Source organism: Capra hircus, unplaced genomic scaffold (assembly GCF_001704415.2).
Source record: "Capra hircus breed San Clemente unplaced genomic scaffold, ASM170441v1, whole genome shotgun sequence".
Classification (NCBI taxonomy): domain Eukaryota; kingdom Metazoa; phylum Chordata; class Mammalia; order Artiodactyla; family Bovidae; genus Capra; species Capra hircus.
Window position 1 is genome coordinate 220,673 of NW_017189707.1, and position 15,149 is coordinate 235,821.

General features: G+C 42.1%; 1 protein-coding gene across 1 annotated transcript in view; it reads left to right on the plus strand.

Moving 5' to 3' along the window:
• Positions 1-15,149, plus strand: part of LOC106502019 (multidrug resistance protein 1) — a 105,018-nt gene that overhangs the window by 14,730 nt on the left and 75,139 nt on the right. The window contains exons 2-4 of the mRNA XM_018044689.1: positions 978-1,149; positions 12,374-12,425; positions 14,704-14,895. Of these exons, the coding sequence (XP_017900178.1) occupies positions 978-1,149; positions 12,374-12,425; positions 14,704-14,895 (416 nt within the window). The remainder of the gene's footprint in view (positions 1-977; positions 1,150-12,373; positions 12,426-14,703; positions 14,896-15,149) is intronic.

Below are 15,149 nucleotides of genomic sequence, written 5' to 3' on the forward strand. Positions count from 1 at the left end.
ATTGAGCCATTATAGATCTCTTTAATGTTCCAGAATGTCCTGTGCATCTCATGAAGCCCTCGTATCTAAGAGAAGAAGGAAGATGAAATCAGGCGCGTTCAGGGTGGTATGGCTGTAAATTGGTATAGCCATGGAAAACAGTATAGAGGTTCCTCAAAAATATAAAAGCAGAACCACACTTCTACTCTTGGGTATAGATCTGAAGAAAATGAAAACATTAATTTGAAAAGCTCTCTGCACTCCATTGTTCTTAATAACATTATTTACAATTGCCAAGATGTGGAAGCAACTTAATTGTCCATCGACGGATGAAAAAGATGTGGTATACACACACACATACATATAATGGAATATTATTGAGCCATAGAAAGAATGAAGTTATGCCTTTTGCAACAACATGAGTGGACCCAGAGTGTATTATGCTTAGTGAAATAAACCAGAGAAAGACCAACACTGTATGTTATCATATGTGTAATCTAAAAAATAAAATAAATAAATATAACAAAACAGAAACAGACTCACAGATACAGAGATCAAGAGTATTATCTGTGGGGAAAGGAAAGGTAGGAGGGGCAAGATGGGGGTAGGGATTAAAGAGTATAAACCAACTGTATAAAATAAGCTATAAGGATGTATTGTACAGCATAAGGAATATAACTATTATTTTATAATAAGTTTAGAGTATAATCCATTAAATGATTGAGTAACTGTTGTACACCTGAAGCTAATATATTGCAAGTCAACTATAGTTTAATTTTTTTATAAAATGGATAGACGGAGTCCAATATAAAGAAGAAGGTCAAAACTCAAAAAAAAAAGAAGCAATTGCATATTTCTCTTAGGTTACTAGGCTGAGGTGGTTGCAATAGTAGTCAGAGAGCTAACTATTTAGATTTTGGATGCATTCGGAAAGTAGAGTTAACCTTCCATGACATCGTGCTAACTGTTCCTATTGTCTGTATTTTCTCCTTTTTCAGTTCCGCTATTCAAATTGGCTCGATAGGTTGTGTATGGTGCTGGGGACTTTGGCTGCCATCATCCACGGAGCTGGACTCCCCCTCATGACGCTAGTGTTTGGAGACATGACGGATAGCTTTGCAGGTGCTGGAAATTTCGGAAACATAACTTTTCCAAACATGACTAATGAAAGTAAGTGTTGTTTGTGGTACTGATTTTTTTGAAAGCTCGATGAAAAATCATTGACTCACAGTGAAGTTTGTGGAGTCCTCACCAAGTATACATGAGTGTGTTTAGTGCTGTGGGAGATGGAGGGGTCTGGCTATAGCTCATATCTGTAATGAATTTGAGAAGATGATATTCACAATCATTAGAACATACAGTGAAAGTGCTGGTAGAGATAGATAGGAAAAGAGAGAGCTCTATGAAGTCAGAAATATCCCAGGCAGTTTCAGGAAAAGGTATTGGAACCTAATCTGGTATTTGAATATTAAGTAGGAATCAGTTAAGCAGTTCCCTGACATATTGATTATGGGTACAAGAGACAGGAATCCAAGATGATTCTAAAGTGTTTAGTCTGAGAAACAGCATAAGCTGGATGCAGTTACTATCAATTGAGATGAGGAAGATAGAGGGAGATCAGTTTTGGCAGTAGATACCAGAAATTTAATTTTGGGCGTCGTCACAGGTTGGGCTTTTTGGAAACATGGAAATGGAGAAATGGGGACAAGAGAAGCTGTGTGTGTGTTTAGGATGGGAGAATGACAGCTTGTTTGTATGCTGATAGAAATTATCCAAGATAGAAGAGCAAGTGATGCTTTGGGAGAGACGGAGAGATTCGTTTGAGTGCTGTCCTTGAGAAAGGAAGGAAAGTTATGCTTAAGAGGAAATACTTGCTTGAAGTACAGGCATGAACAGTTCACCAACAATAACGGGTGAGAAGACAGAGTATTTGAGTGTCAGTGCCCAAAGGTTGGAATACTTGGACATGAGGATTTGTAGAACTTGTCTTCTCAGTCAAATAGGAAGCAAGACATTTGGCTGATCAAGAAAGGAAACCTAAATTAAGTTCTAGGAATTCCCTGGCCATGTAGTGGTTAGGACTCCACACTCTCTCTGCTGAGGGCCCAGATTTAATCCTTGGTCAGGGAACTAAAAAAATCTCCTAAACTGCGTGGCATGGCCAAAAAAAAACTAAAACAAGTTTCTTAAAGCAGAGTGAGAAAGTGAGTGGACTAGGGTGTCACACACTTTCACGTCCTTGAACTTGATTGAGGAGAAACTGGCTCATAACTGTGAGCTCCCAAGTCACCTCTGGTAAAGTGTACATTGATTTCGACTAAACTACACAAAGACTTACAGCCTGATGTGCACTCAAGTCATGGAAACCTTGAAGAGGCCTGTTTGTGCACTCCAGGATTTAGTGACATAGATTTTGCAGGACCTTTAAGTCTCTGATGATTGCTATGAATCCGTTCCCCCAGAAATATGCACGTAGATATGCATGCGATTCGGGGGTCTTTATGGATCCTCTGATACCTGTCTGTGGATCCTAGGAACTGTTTTCGTGTGCGTGATCCTGAAGAGCACATTCTTTACCCTGCGGCAGGGCTGCTTCAAATTATGTGAATGCCGGTAATGAGCTGGGCTAGAGAATCTTACTGTGTGTCTGAGCTCTGTAAAATTCTCATGTGTTTGTTAAGCCCCTTCAGAGGGAGCAGCCAGAAGATGCTGCACCACCTTGGACTGGCGCCTTTCTTCACAGCAGTCCCCAAAAGGAAATGCTTAGGGCTCTCTGTGTTCACTGGTTCCCGCGCATGCTGTAATTTAGCAATATTCTCTGGAGTTGTTACCACCTTACAGTGCAAGGATCCTTCAGTGCTCTGTGGTAGCTCAGCCGACTTTATATGTACATCTGGGACCCCTATTGATCTTACTCATTTTTAAATTCAGTCCAGACACACACTGATCTAACCGTGGGAGGTGTTCCACGAGCCACGCTGTGCACCTACATGCACTCCATGGAGGGCCGGTGCTGAACCCAGCTGTGCTAGTCAGGAAATACTGGGCTGCTAACGCACCTGTTGAAGGTTGGCCCAGTCTGGGAAGAGTGGGCTATCACATGGCTCCCTGCAGCTAGCAGAGCTGAGCTCACATGGGCCACGGTAAACGCACCTGGAGCTGTGTGGATCGGTCTCTTGCAAATTTTATTTTTTAAAATGTTTTTGTGTAAGTCTATTTTATATAATGTTGAAAGGTTATTTTCCATTTCCAGTTAGTATAAAATACTGACTATAGTCCTGGTGCTGTGCAGTACATCCCTTGTAGCCCGTCTTACACCCAGCAGTTTTGTACCCTCCCCTCCAAGCCCTATGCTGCCCCTCCCCTGCTCTCCCCCTCTCCACTGCTGACCACTAGTTTGTTCTTTGTGTCTGTGAGTCTGCGTCTCTTTCATTATGTTCACTAGTTTGTTGGGTTTTGTTTTAGATTCCACGTGTAATGGGTAATATCATACAGTATTTGTCTTTGTTTTTCACTTATTTCACTTAGCATAATGCCGAAGAAGTTCACACATGTTGCTGCCAGTGCCAAAATTTTGTTCTCTTTTGTGGCTCAGTAGTAATCTATTGTGTATGTATATATACACCACGTCTACTTTATCCATTTTTCTGTCAGTGGACACTTAGGTTGCTTCCATATCTTGGGCAACTGCAAATAATGCTGCTAAGAGCATTGGGATGTGTGTTCAACTGGTCTTTTTTTTTTTTTAAACTGCATTAACGTTTACATACATTTTATCTCGATCATTGAAAAATTACTTGGCCCTTACTTTCATAAGAAAATAATCGATCTCTTTAAGTAGGAGTACTAACCATTACTGTGTCTTGGCTTTGCCTGGTCCATATTTACATGTGAGATGGACAGTAACCTGACTTGTTCCCTAGTAGCATATATAAGTTCTCAAAATGGTCCAGCTGTGGAGACCTGCTCCTCCTCAGCACGCATCTTCATAGTTGTTCGGATCACAGAGTTTCCACCTGGGGATGCAGTTCATGTTGCATTCCTTGCCAGCCCTTCCCGTTCAGCTCCCTCTTCCAGTCTTGGGGAAAGTTAGAGGAATATTTGGACGTTTTGCCTCTGTTTCTGCTACCTTCTTAAGAGATACTGTATCCAGTAGTTAAAGGGCTGGCTCTGGAGTGTAAGACTTCCTGGCTCTGAAACTCCACCTTTGCCACTTTTTAGTTAAGACGATGGGGGATTATTTTCATACTTTAATTTCCTCATCTTTGGAACAGTTAGATAGCAGTAGAACCTACTTCATAGAATGATTGTGAGAATTAAATGGATTCCTCACTTAAGGCTCACGGAAGAGGGTTTAGTCATGAAAAAGTGCTCAATAATTGTTAATATTTGTTATAATTATCAACAAGATGCTCATGTTTCCATGTTCCTCACAAATGAACCTTCATAATTTGCAATGATACGGTTCCTTATCTCATTTCATCTTTTCAGAACTCTGTGATACTAACTCAGTTTTTAGAGTTGTTGAAAGGCATACTGCAAGTCACTCAGTACCTGTTATAAATGTGAAGCCGTCCTTTGCAGGTGCATTTCCTTAGTAACTATGGACTGCTAGCCATGCCTTTCAGGGAAGGCAAGGGCCTCAAACAGCAGCAGCAGGAATCATGGGAGGCTTCCAAGAGGAGGTGATAACCAATTTGGTCAGTTGGTATCTCTCTCATGCACAAAGTAGACATGTTCTATGTAACAAGTGAAAACATTTAAAAACATTTGTTAAATAAAAAACAAAGCTAATACCCTTCTCTCACCACTACTCCTGATTGCCTCTCCCCTGTCATATATCCTTCTGTATCTTTATGATTTATCTCTACAGTAATTTTTACCCTAGGACACTCAGTATTCTGTTACAAACCTGTTTGCAGGTTCAGACTTCCAGATGTCCTGAAATTTGCCTGGATGGGAAGGATTTCAAAGGTTTTGATGTTGGTCCTGGAGACAAGGGCAAGCGAGCTTTCTGATGCTTCTGGTGGGAGAGTCAGCATTCTGGGACCCCAGACACTTTCAGACCTTTCTTCTTGTCCTTCTCCAGGTAGAACCTCGTGACCTCTTCGTGGGGGCAGACTAGGTACCAGAGCCTCCTTGTTGGACAGGCAGTATTCCTTGCTTAAGGAAGCTTGCATTTGCTAAGGCTCTTGAAAGTCTGGGATTTTTACAATAAACATAGGCTTTAACTAGACAGTCATAAAAGCTTTTGAGTGAGCATGTCCTTCTCTGCTGCTGTAATAGACCCATTATAATCTTTCTCCTCTCGTAACACCTTTCTCTAATTATCTTTTTGTTGTGGACCTGATTCCCGATATCCTCCCTTGTATCTCCATCTTGTTAGATTTTGCCTTTGCTTTAAAATCTCTGTTGACTTGGGCCTTGTGAACTCTGGTCCTCTTGTTTGCACAGAGCTTAACCAGTGCTGCAGTTCTGTAGTATCCTGTGAGTTCTCATCTTCCTCATGAGATTATGCACTGCCGGAAAATGAGCCTGAATAAAGGGGATTGTCATTTTTAGACATGTTGTGTTAAAGGCGACAGGTTGGGTACAAGTGCAAACGATGTTCAGGCAGTTGAAGGTAAGAGACTGGATCTTGGCACAAAGAGTAGGCCTAGAGATTTGGCATCACTCGAGTTGAAGGGATGATAAATCTCCTGGGCCAAGATTTATTGGGCATTTACTATCTTCTGGGCTCTCTTCTTAGTGCTTTATGTGTATTAACGCCTTTATTTCTTCATGGGCATGAGGTTGATACTGTTATTATCTATACATTACAGATGAGGAAACCAGGGCTCAGAGGGCTGAGTATGTTTAATTGACTGAGGTTATAGAGTTGCTCACTATTTGAACCCATGCAGACCAGCCCCAAGTCCAAGGAATTAGGTAGACAGAGGGAGACCCAGAAAGGAAGACACTGCGGATTACATGTTAATCCAGAAATGAAAGTATGTGGGGGAGATCTGCCATGGCCCATGGTGTGAATGTCACCCAGAGGTACCCTGAAAATAAGCTGTTGATTATTTGTCTCTAGGGGTTCAATTGATGGTACATGGATGACTTTTCTTTTTCTCCCTGACGATATCTTGGCTGGTTCTGCTTAGTCTCCTACCAGACTGTGGGCTGAGGAAGGGAGAAAAGGAGACACTCAACTTCTGAGACAAGTCAGTAATTCAGGGAAAAAGGAAAAACAAAGTAGAAATAACTTACTTTTCTATTTATCTTTTACCATTTCTACTCTTATCTCACTAAAACTCATATGAGGAACATGAAAACTATTTGTGAAATGCCAGTAATCAAAATAATGTCTGTATTCTGCTGCTTAAACTATGAACATATAAAGAACATGCAGATCTTGGGCGTGTGTCCTTGGTGTTGAAAATTAGAAAACACTGCCGTCAGTGTCGTCAAGGCCAGCATGATGAGTGTGCTTCTGGCTAGAATGATAGCTGATACTTCAGTTCTAAGTACTTTGTAAAAATTTCCATGATGGTGGTTTTTTAATTTGCTCAAGGATTTCTGCTCCCAAGTATTTCATTGGAAAAACTCTTAGAGAGAAATTTCTGGAAAAATCAAATAGCAAATAATGGCAAAATATTTTGCAGTAAGTATATTGTTTAATGTGGCAGTTTATTTTTTAAGTTTGAGTAAAAACTTAAAATATGTCTAATTTTTCTAGAATAATAGTATTAGTGTAGAATAGTCAGATTTTTTTGCTGTTGTTCCCATGGAGGAGACGCTTTTTTAAAAAGTAGGTTAGTTACAGTGTAAACTCTATAAAAAATAGCAAAAAATGAAAATAGATAATACCTGACCCACTCTAGGTGCTTAAGAAGTGAGATGAATAAATGAGAGACCAAATCAGAATTTTATAGGTAAAAAAGAGCCCAGAGAATCATCTGGCCCAAACCCATAATTTTATGGATGTAGAAACCAGTGCTCAGGAAGCTGAGCCCACATGGCCAGAATGGAATTGCTTGCTAGTGGGCATTGCTGAATTCCTGGGCCAGGAATCCTGCCTTTTATTCTGGTATTTCCCCCATTCTATTGGTGGTTTCAAATTCTGCCTAAAATTGAAGCAAAGGCTTCAAACCCAACTTTTCATTTGGTCTTTTCTCTCCCTATGATGCACCCTGTGGACTTACATATTAGTGTATCAGGCAGGGCAGCCCCGAGGTACCGCTTTCCAGGCCAGGAGTGACTGTGGCTCCCAGAGTCACCTCGGTCACCTGCGATGATCCCAGCCACCCTGAGTGGCAGGCAAGTGCCAGAGGGGAGTGATCATCTAAGCAGAAGGTCCAAGCTGCTCTTGCTTGTGTCTGATGGAGCTTCCTGCACAAGATAACGGGAAAAATTGAGTCATAGCATTCTTGAGCCAGAATGGCCCTGACAGGCCATTGAAGGCAGTGATTTCCTCATGTCTGTGATCAGAGAATCCTCCTGTGTGATGATGTCTGTCATAGAGGCTGCCTGGGGAAAGCAGCTCACAGAGAGGCCTCCTTGGTTGAGAGTGGTGGAGGGGGGACCTCTGCTAATTGGCTCTTGACCACCCGGCCGCAGGGCTGAAGTCGCTGCATATGTCGCCACCACATATGTCCCGGCTGCAGCCTGTGCCAAGCCATCCTTTTTCTTCCCAATTTTCTCTGTGCTTCCACTCACCCCTGCCCACTAGTATCCAGTTCTCCACACACTCTCAGGAGGAGCTTTTAAAAAATTTTTTTTTAAAAATGTGTTTGGCTGTTCTGGATTTTAGTCACAACATGCTGACTCTTATTTGCTGCATGTGAGAACTAGTTCCTTGACCAGGGATTGAACCCAGGCTTCCTGCATTGGGATTGCTGAGTCCTAGCCACTGCACCACCAGGGAAGTCCCTAAGAATGAGCTTCTACAAACATATGATGGTCACATCTATGCTCGATGGTTTTCCATAGCCTGGAATAAATACGTCTTCCATTGGCCTACCTGGCCCACCTGATCTGGCCCCCTCCTGCCTCGTCAGTCCCATTGCTCATTGCTTTACTGAGTACAACTCACCCACTGTTCCATGAATACTCTCATTTCCTCCCTGGCTAGGGGCCATGTAGAACCTGCCCCAGCTTCTTATCATTCATTTCTCTCTCAGAAAGACCTTCATCCCCAGTCCACTCCAAAGTTACTGTAGCATCACTGCTTTATTTCCCTTTTATGAGTTATTATACTTATCTAATTGATTTATTGAGTTACTTGTTTATCCAGTTCAGTTCAGTCACACAGTCATGACTAACTCTTTGCGAACCCCATGGACTGCAGCCTGCCAGGCTGTTACAGCTTCTCAAATGGGAAGAAAGGTATAACAGAAAAAAAGTTCCTATCTTAAGTTAACTACCTTAATATTTTAGCAGTGCTACCCCATCACGTGGAGTTTGGGGTCTGATAGTGAAAGGATTTCCTACTTGCACAGAAAGCCAGTGAGATTAGAAAAGTGGCTCTCTCGTTCTAGGTTGTGTCCAGAGTATCTAGAACAGTGCCTGATGTGTAAGATGGTTTGAAAACCCCCTTTATAACATAATCTAATTTTACCAGTTAGGAAATCACAAATGTATCCATAACACATACTTGTCATTTATACTGTTATTAAGTCTTCAGTAGTTAAAACTACGAAACTTACTGAGATATTTGGGTCAGATAAAAATGTAATTAAATGTGATTCCAAAATGGTATGAAGTCTTCAGTTGTGATGCTGGACACTGGTGGTTTAGTCATTAAGTCGTGTCTGATTCTTGTAACTCTAACCCCATGTACTGTAGCCCGCCAGGCTCCTTTGTCCATGGGATTTCCCAGACAAGAATTTTGGAGTAGGTTGCCATTTCCTTCTCCAGGAGAACTTCCTGACCCAGGAATTGAACCTGAGTCTCCTGCAGGTGGTCTCCTGCATTGCAGGCAGAAGCCTGTTCAGTTGTAGGTTTCTTTGCAGTCTTGCTTGGTTTTAGGAAAGGCCTTCCTTACCCCAGGTAGTAAGGTGGTGGTTTGCTGTATCTCTGTTTAACCCCACAATATGCAAGACACGTGTACAAAATAGAATGATTGTTGGAATGGTCTTATAAACGGTCTGCGTGTTGCTGGCTCTGTGAGATCCTTGAACGTCTTTGGAGCAGGCTCAGGTACCGCAGACAGAGCAGCAGGCTGTGCACCAAGGGCACAAAGGTAAATGGCATAGCCGTCTTCTCCAGGCGCTCACACCAGCGGAAGCGGGAGGAGGAGGTCGGTGTGAACCGTGGCCTGTCTGTTCTAGGGTTGACTTAGTGAGTCAAATCGTGTGTCAGTTACTCTGGAACCCTGTGGGTCACCCTGCTGGAGATAAGCCACTTGGGAAGAGGTCATACTGAGCTCATGTGTGAAGGACCAGTCTTTTCCAGGAGGAAGGCTAGGAAGAGGCAGTCCAGGTAGAGAGAGGAGAATGAAGAAGGGCTTAGAGGAGCAAGGCTGTCAGCACATCTCCCCTCCATCTCATCTCTGCATGTGGACAGTGGCTTTTTGTCTGAAAGGACAGAGCTTAGTCTCATGAAACAGAGGCAGCATCTTTTGTCGTGCTCCGTTTCCTCTCCAGTCCCAAGGGCAAAGGCTTCAGGAATGTGATGATCAAGCAGACTTGGGCTCTGTTTCCTTTTATGCTGTGGTATCCTCGCCCCCTAACCCCAACCCCAGATGGTGACTGCACAGTGCCATAGCTACTGGGATGAGGAGAAAGTATGGGGATTAAAAAAAAATCTGGAAAGTCATTGTGTGGCTTATTGTGGTAAGATTGCAAAGGGACTCTTGGACTTTGTCCTTTATCCAGTGGACTGTCATTTAAGGTTATTAACAGAGGCAATATAATTACATTTTTATTCCCAAATAGAAGATGTGGTGGCAAGATAAAGACTTGATGAGATCAGAAGAGCCAGTTAGGAGGCTCTTGTTAGAGCAGATGAAGCTGCACAGGTGACAGAGGCCACCCTGGGGGTGAGTGTAAAATTCTGAGGGGCAGCAGCAGGGAGGGAGGAGAGGGCATGAGGAACTGGCGGATAAGAGTAAGAGAGAGGGATCAGAGTTACGGGAGGACGAGGAGAATGAGGTTCTGGAAGCCAGGGGAGAAAGTGGTCAAGAATCTAAGCAAGTATTTTATTAAAATAAAAGCTACACTGAAATATTTGACTTTGCTTCTTGGGGAGGGATTAATTAGGAGGTTGGGATTATCATGTATGCACTACTGAATATGAAATAGATAACCAACAAGGATCTACTGGGTAGCGCAGTGAACTCTACTCAATATGTTGGAGAATCTGAAGAAAAGTATATATAAGTACATATACACACACACAAATATACATGTACATATATATATGTACACTCATATACACATAATGTCTACTAGTTTTTATATACCATACCTAGGGAGCCTCGGAGAAGGCAATGGCATCCCACTCCAGTACTCCTGCCTGGAAAATCCCATGGACGGTGGAGCCTGGTAGGCTGCAGTCCATGGGGTCGTTGAGGGTCAGACACGACTGGGCGACTTCAGTTTCACTTTTCACTTTCATGCATTGGAGAAGGAAATGGCCACCCACTCCAGTGTTCTTGCCTGGAGAATCCCAGGGATTGGGGAGCCTGGTGGGCTGCCGTCTATAGAGTTACACAGAGTCGGACGAGACTGAAGTGAATTAGCAGCAGCAGCAGGGAGCCTAGATGATCTTTTCAACCATGTATCCACCTCCTTCCATCCACACAACACACCCATACTCTTGCCAAAGCAGCTTACTCATTCTTCACACATGCAGTGTTGCTCTCTTTGCCAGAAACTTTTCCTCTTCCTTCCCATACCTGTCAAGAGCACACTCACCTGAACCAGGCCCTCTTACGTTGCATTGTAACTTTTGAAATGACTACAAGATTTAAAGTGTGCTCTCTGCATTGATCTAGCCGTCTTGATTATGGTAATGTATCCTACAAAAATATTCACCATATATAATATATGTGGACAGGTATGTTTAATGGGGCATTGCATGTAACAGTAAGCCTGGAAGCAACTGAAATAGATGAAACTTTGAAAAAACAAAGATACACATATACACACATGTGAAAGTCACTCGGTCGTGTCTGACTCTTTGCGACCCCATTGTCTATAGCCTGCCAGTCTCCTCTTTTCATGGAATTCTCCAGATGAGAATACTGGAGTGGGTAGCCATTCCCTTCTCCAGGGGATCTTCCCAACCCAGGGATCAAACGCAGGTCCCCCACATTGCAGACATATTCTTCACTAACTGAGCCACCGGGGAGGCCCCATGTACACATGTACTGACATGGAAAATTGGCCGCTGAATGTGAACTGTGATTCTTTCTTTCAAAATAAGGATGTGCGTGTATTGATGTATGTGTAAAATTGCATATAGAAAATAAAATCTGAAAAAAATTCACACCAGAATATGAACAGTAGATAGTGTGTGCACGCATGTGTGTGTGTGTTTGGAGGGAGGTGTTAGAGTTTTAATGTACCTTGTCCTAAAACGTTAACATCTGCTAATACTGCATAATGAGCTCACTGGTGTTTATTACTTTCTTCTTTGTATCTTACATTTTTAAAATAAAACTGAAGAAATGTGGTGTTCAGTTTGAAATACTAAATGGTTTAGGGTCCAGTCTGCACTGATATTTATCAGGACAAAGCCCACAGAAAAGATTTTTCTCCATGTCATCTTGGAGTGGAATTTCATAAAGCATTTTAATCCAGGGACACTAGTATCTCGGCTGACAGACTCCTTCTTAATCAATGCAGCTTTCTTCTCGCAAATAAGCTTCACTGAATTTAGTGTGTGTCTGGTTGCACACAGCCAGTAGTAAAGGATTTGCACAGATGCCCTGATGATTATAGATAATTGCAGTTAAATTAGTTCAACCTATTTTTGTGTAAGTTGTTAAGTGACACAACTTTGATTCATTTGTATATGCTTATCATTTTGAAATTCCCTCATTGGTCTGTGTTGGGTCTCAGTTGCAGCATGTGGGAGTTTTTTGGGGGGCACGTGCGCTTCTCCTGTCGGGCGCATGGGCATCTCCTATTGGGGCACGTGGGCTTCTCCTGTTGGGCCCATGGGCTTCTCCTGTCGGGGCACGTGGGCTTCTCCGGTTGTGGCATGGGTGCTCCAGAGCGTGAGGGCTTAGTTGTCATGCACAACATATGGGATCTTAGTTCCTTGACCAAGGATTGAACCTTTGTCCCCTGCATTGGAAGGCAGATTATTAATACTGGACTGTGGAGGAAGTTCTATTTATATGCATATTTTTAATGGAAAATAAAGAAACATAACAGCGTATGTCTGTTTCGTGGTGAACTAGGTACTATAGACAGAACAGAGTATGGCAAGAAGCTGGAGAAGGAAATGACCACGTAAGTAGACATCTTTCTACTATCGCTAAGCCTTTCTGTCTTAATCCAATTGTAATAAAGTTTAAAATTTTGCACTATTATAATAAAGATTCAAAGTTTTGAGGGGACCAACATCATTGTTAGTTTTTTAGGAGGATACAATATAGGCTTTTTTCTTAAAAGAATTTGCTGCATAAGACACTCTAAAGTGAAGGCTAAGCCCGGATCAGACTGATGTATGCATTGGTAAATATAGAATATCATCTGCAGGGAAATTAGAGGGGTTCAAAGTGAGCTTGTTTAAAATGCAGTTAAGAATCACATTATTTGCAATGGTTTTGTATTATTAGTTTGCTTCTTGAATAGCTTTAGTCATGATGTAATGAGATCAGTTAACAGGATTTTTAAAAATATAGCATCTTATTCTGAACAATGAAACAAGACATTCCAGTATAAATATAGTCCTTTTAAGCTTAACTCACTTTGGAAGCTTTCATTAATGATTTACTTACCCTGAAGTCTGCTCTCAGAACAGCTTATAAAACATGTCCAAAGGCATGAGTTGGTGATTCAGAAGAAAATGATTTCACACTATCCTGTAGGTACTCTAGTAGGTTTGAAGAAAATGGACATATTTTGAAAGTTGAGAAGCAAACACCTCCAGATACTCTTATGGAGAGGCACTTTTTTAATATTGATGAAAAACAGTGTCTTATAATCATCTTCAAAGTGAAAGTTTCTCAGTCATGTCCAACTCTTTGCGACCCCATGAACTGTAACCTGCCAGGCTCCTCTGTCCATTGAATTCTCCAGGCCAGAACACTGGAGTGGGTAGCTGTTAGCTTCTCCAGGGAATCTTCCCAACCCAGGGATCAAACCCAGGTCTCCCGCATAGCAGGTGGATTCTTTAGCATTTGAACCGCCCAGGAAGCCTGTAATCATCTTATAAATGCTTAAATACAGGTATTTTTTTCTGAGTAAACGTAGATTGGTGGCTTACAATACATTAGCTCATTTTCAAAGCACATGTTCCACTGGTTAAATGAGGCTTCTTTTTAGCTATCTCTTGCTGTATCATTAACACTTGGATAATAAATATTAAGTTATATATTAACTAAAATTTAGTATTCTAATTCTATCTTCTCTGATAAAGACATTGTGCATTACCAGGTATAACTTGGGGAAGATATGTTTACATCAGGCTGTGAGCATCGATATCAGCAATTATCTGGTTATTACATCACCGTTTTTACAGTTTCTGCATGATTCATATAAATTTTTTCTTTGAGGGTGGCAAGTTGTGAACTTTTAAAAGTGGGAATATTGGAATCCTATAGTTCGTTTTTGAATGTTTGTTTTTACCTAAAAAGTAATTGCTTAGTGAGGCACATGAGTTGTTTGCTTTTTTCTGTATGAAGACTCAGATAAGGAAATATAAATTTGGCATTTCTAGTTAATCAAGGGTCTGGTTTTAGAAGATGCTCATTCTTTTTATCGTTAGAATTTAAACTGGGGGTCCTGCTACTTGATTCACTAAGCATTTCAGGATAACTCATGATGGCCAGTTGGGCAGATGATATAAAAACATTTTTTATTCTCAGTTGTCTGGCAGATTAATAACCCAAAAGGTCAGGTGACCATCTCCATCTCTTGGTTTCACTTTCTGGCAAGTTCTGCCCCTTCTTTCCATTCCCCAGTGAGCAGAAACCATCCCAAGTGTTCATCAGCTGATATAGGGGTAATCCAGGTGTGCAGGATGACACTGGTAGACCTCACCTAATGCTGTGATGCTTTTAGGCACCACTCACGTCTTTCACAATAACTGGCATTCTCTACATGCTAATTGGGTGCCAGGCACAGACGCAAGTGTTCTTATATGTTACTGTGTTACAGTTCTTTTTCTTGGCCATGTTACGAGGCATACGGGATCTTAGTTCCCCAGTCAGGGATTGAACCCATGCCCTTGGCAATGAAAGCATGGAGTCTTAACTGCTGGACTGCCAGGGAAGTCCCACTGTTTTACAGTTCTTATCTCCATTTTGCCAGTTAGAAAACTGGGACTTTGAAAGGTGAAGTCAGCCTGTATCGCAGTTAAGAGCTGGGATTTGAGCCAAAACAGAAAGCACACTCTTCACCAAGACATTCTACCAGGGTGTCTATAGTTGGATGCTGACCATTAGTGCTGCTTTGAAGGAGGGCAAGGTTGCCAGATGACTGAAAAGGGCAGGGCGGGTGGTCTGCTGGGGACAGTGCATTGATGAGAAAGTGGCGTGTGTGCAGCTTTCTTGCTGTTTTCCAGGTACGCCTACTATTACTCTGGAATTGGTGCTGGCGTGCTTATTGCTGCTTACATCCAGGTCTCATTCTGGTGTCTGGCCGCTGGAAGACAAGTACACAGAATCAGAAAACAGTTTTTTCATGCCATCATGCAACAGGAGATAGGCTGGTTTGATGTGCATGACGTTGGAGAACTTAACACCCGCCTCACAGAGTAAGTACCTGGGTGTGTGTTGAACTCTGACGTGTGCTTCTTATTCTTTTAAAATGGAAGCGAGGTCATAAAATGTGTCAGGAGGTGATCCCTGGAGGTAATGCCCATCCCTCAGAAGTAATTCTGAAACTAAATTCCTTCTGAGTCTTGATCGTGCCTCGTGCGTCTTTTTGTTCCCAGAACCCTGGCAGGGCATGAAGAGGTCCTGCATGACTGGTAGTGAATGAGGGGTTGGACTTGCCAGACCCAAGACA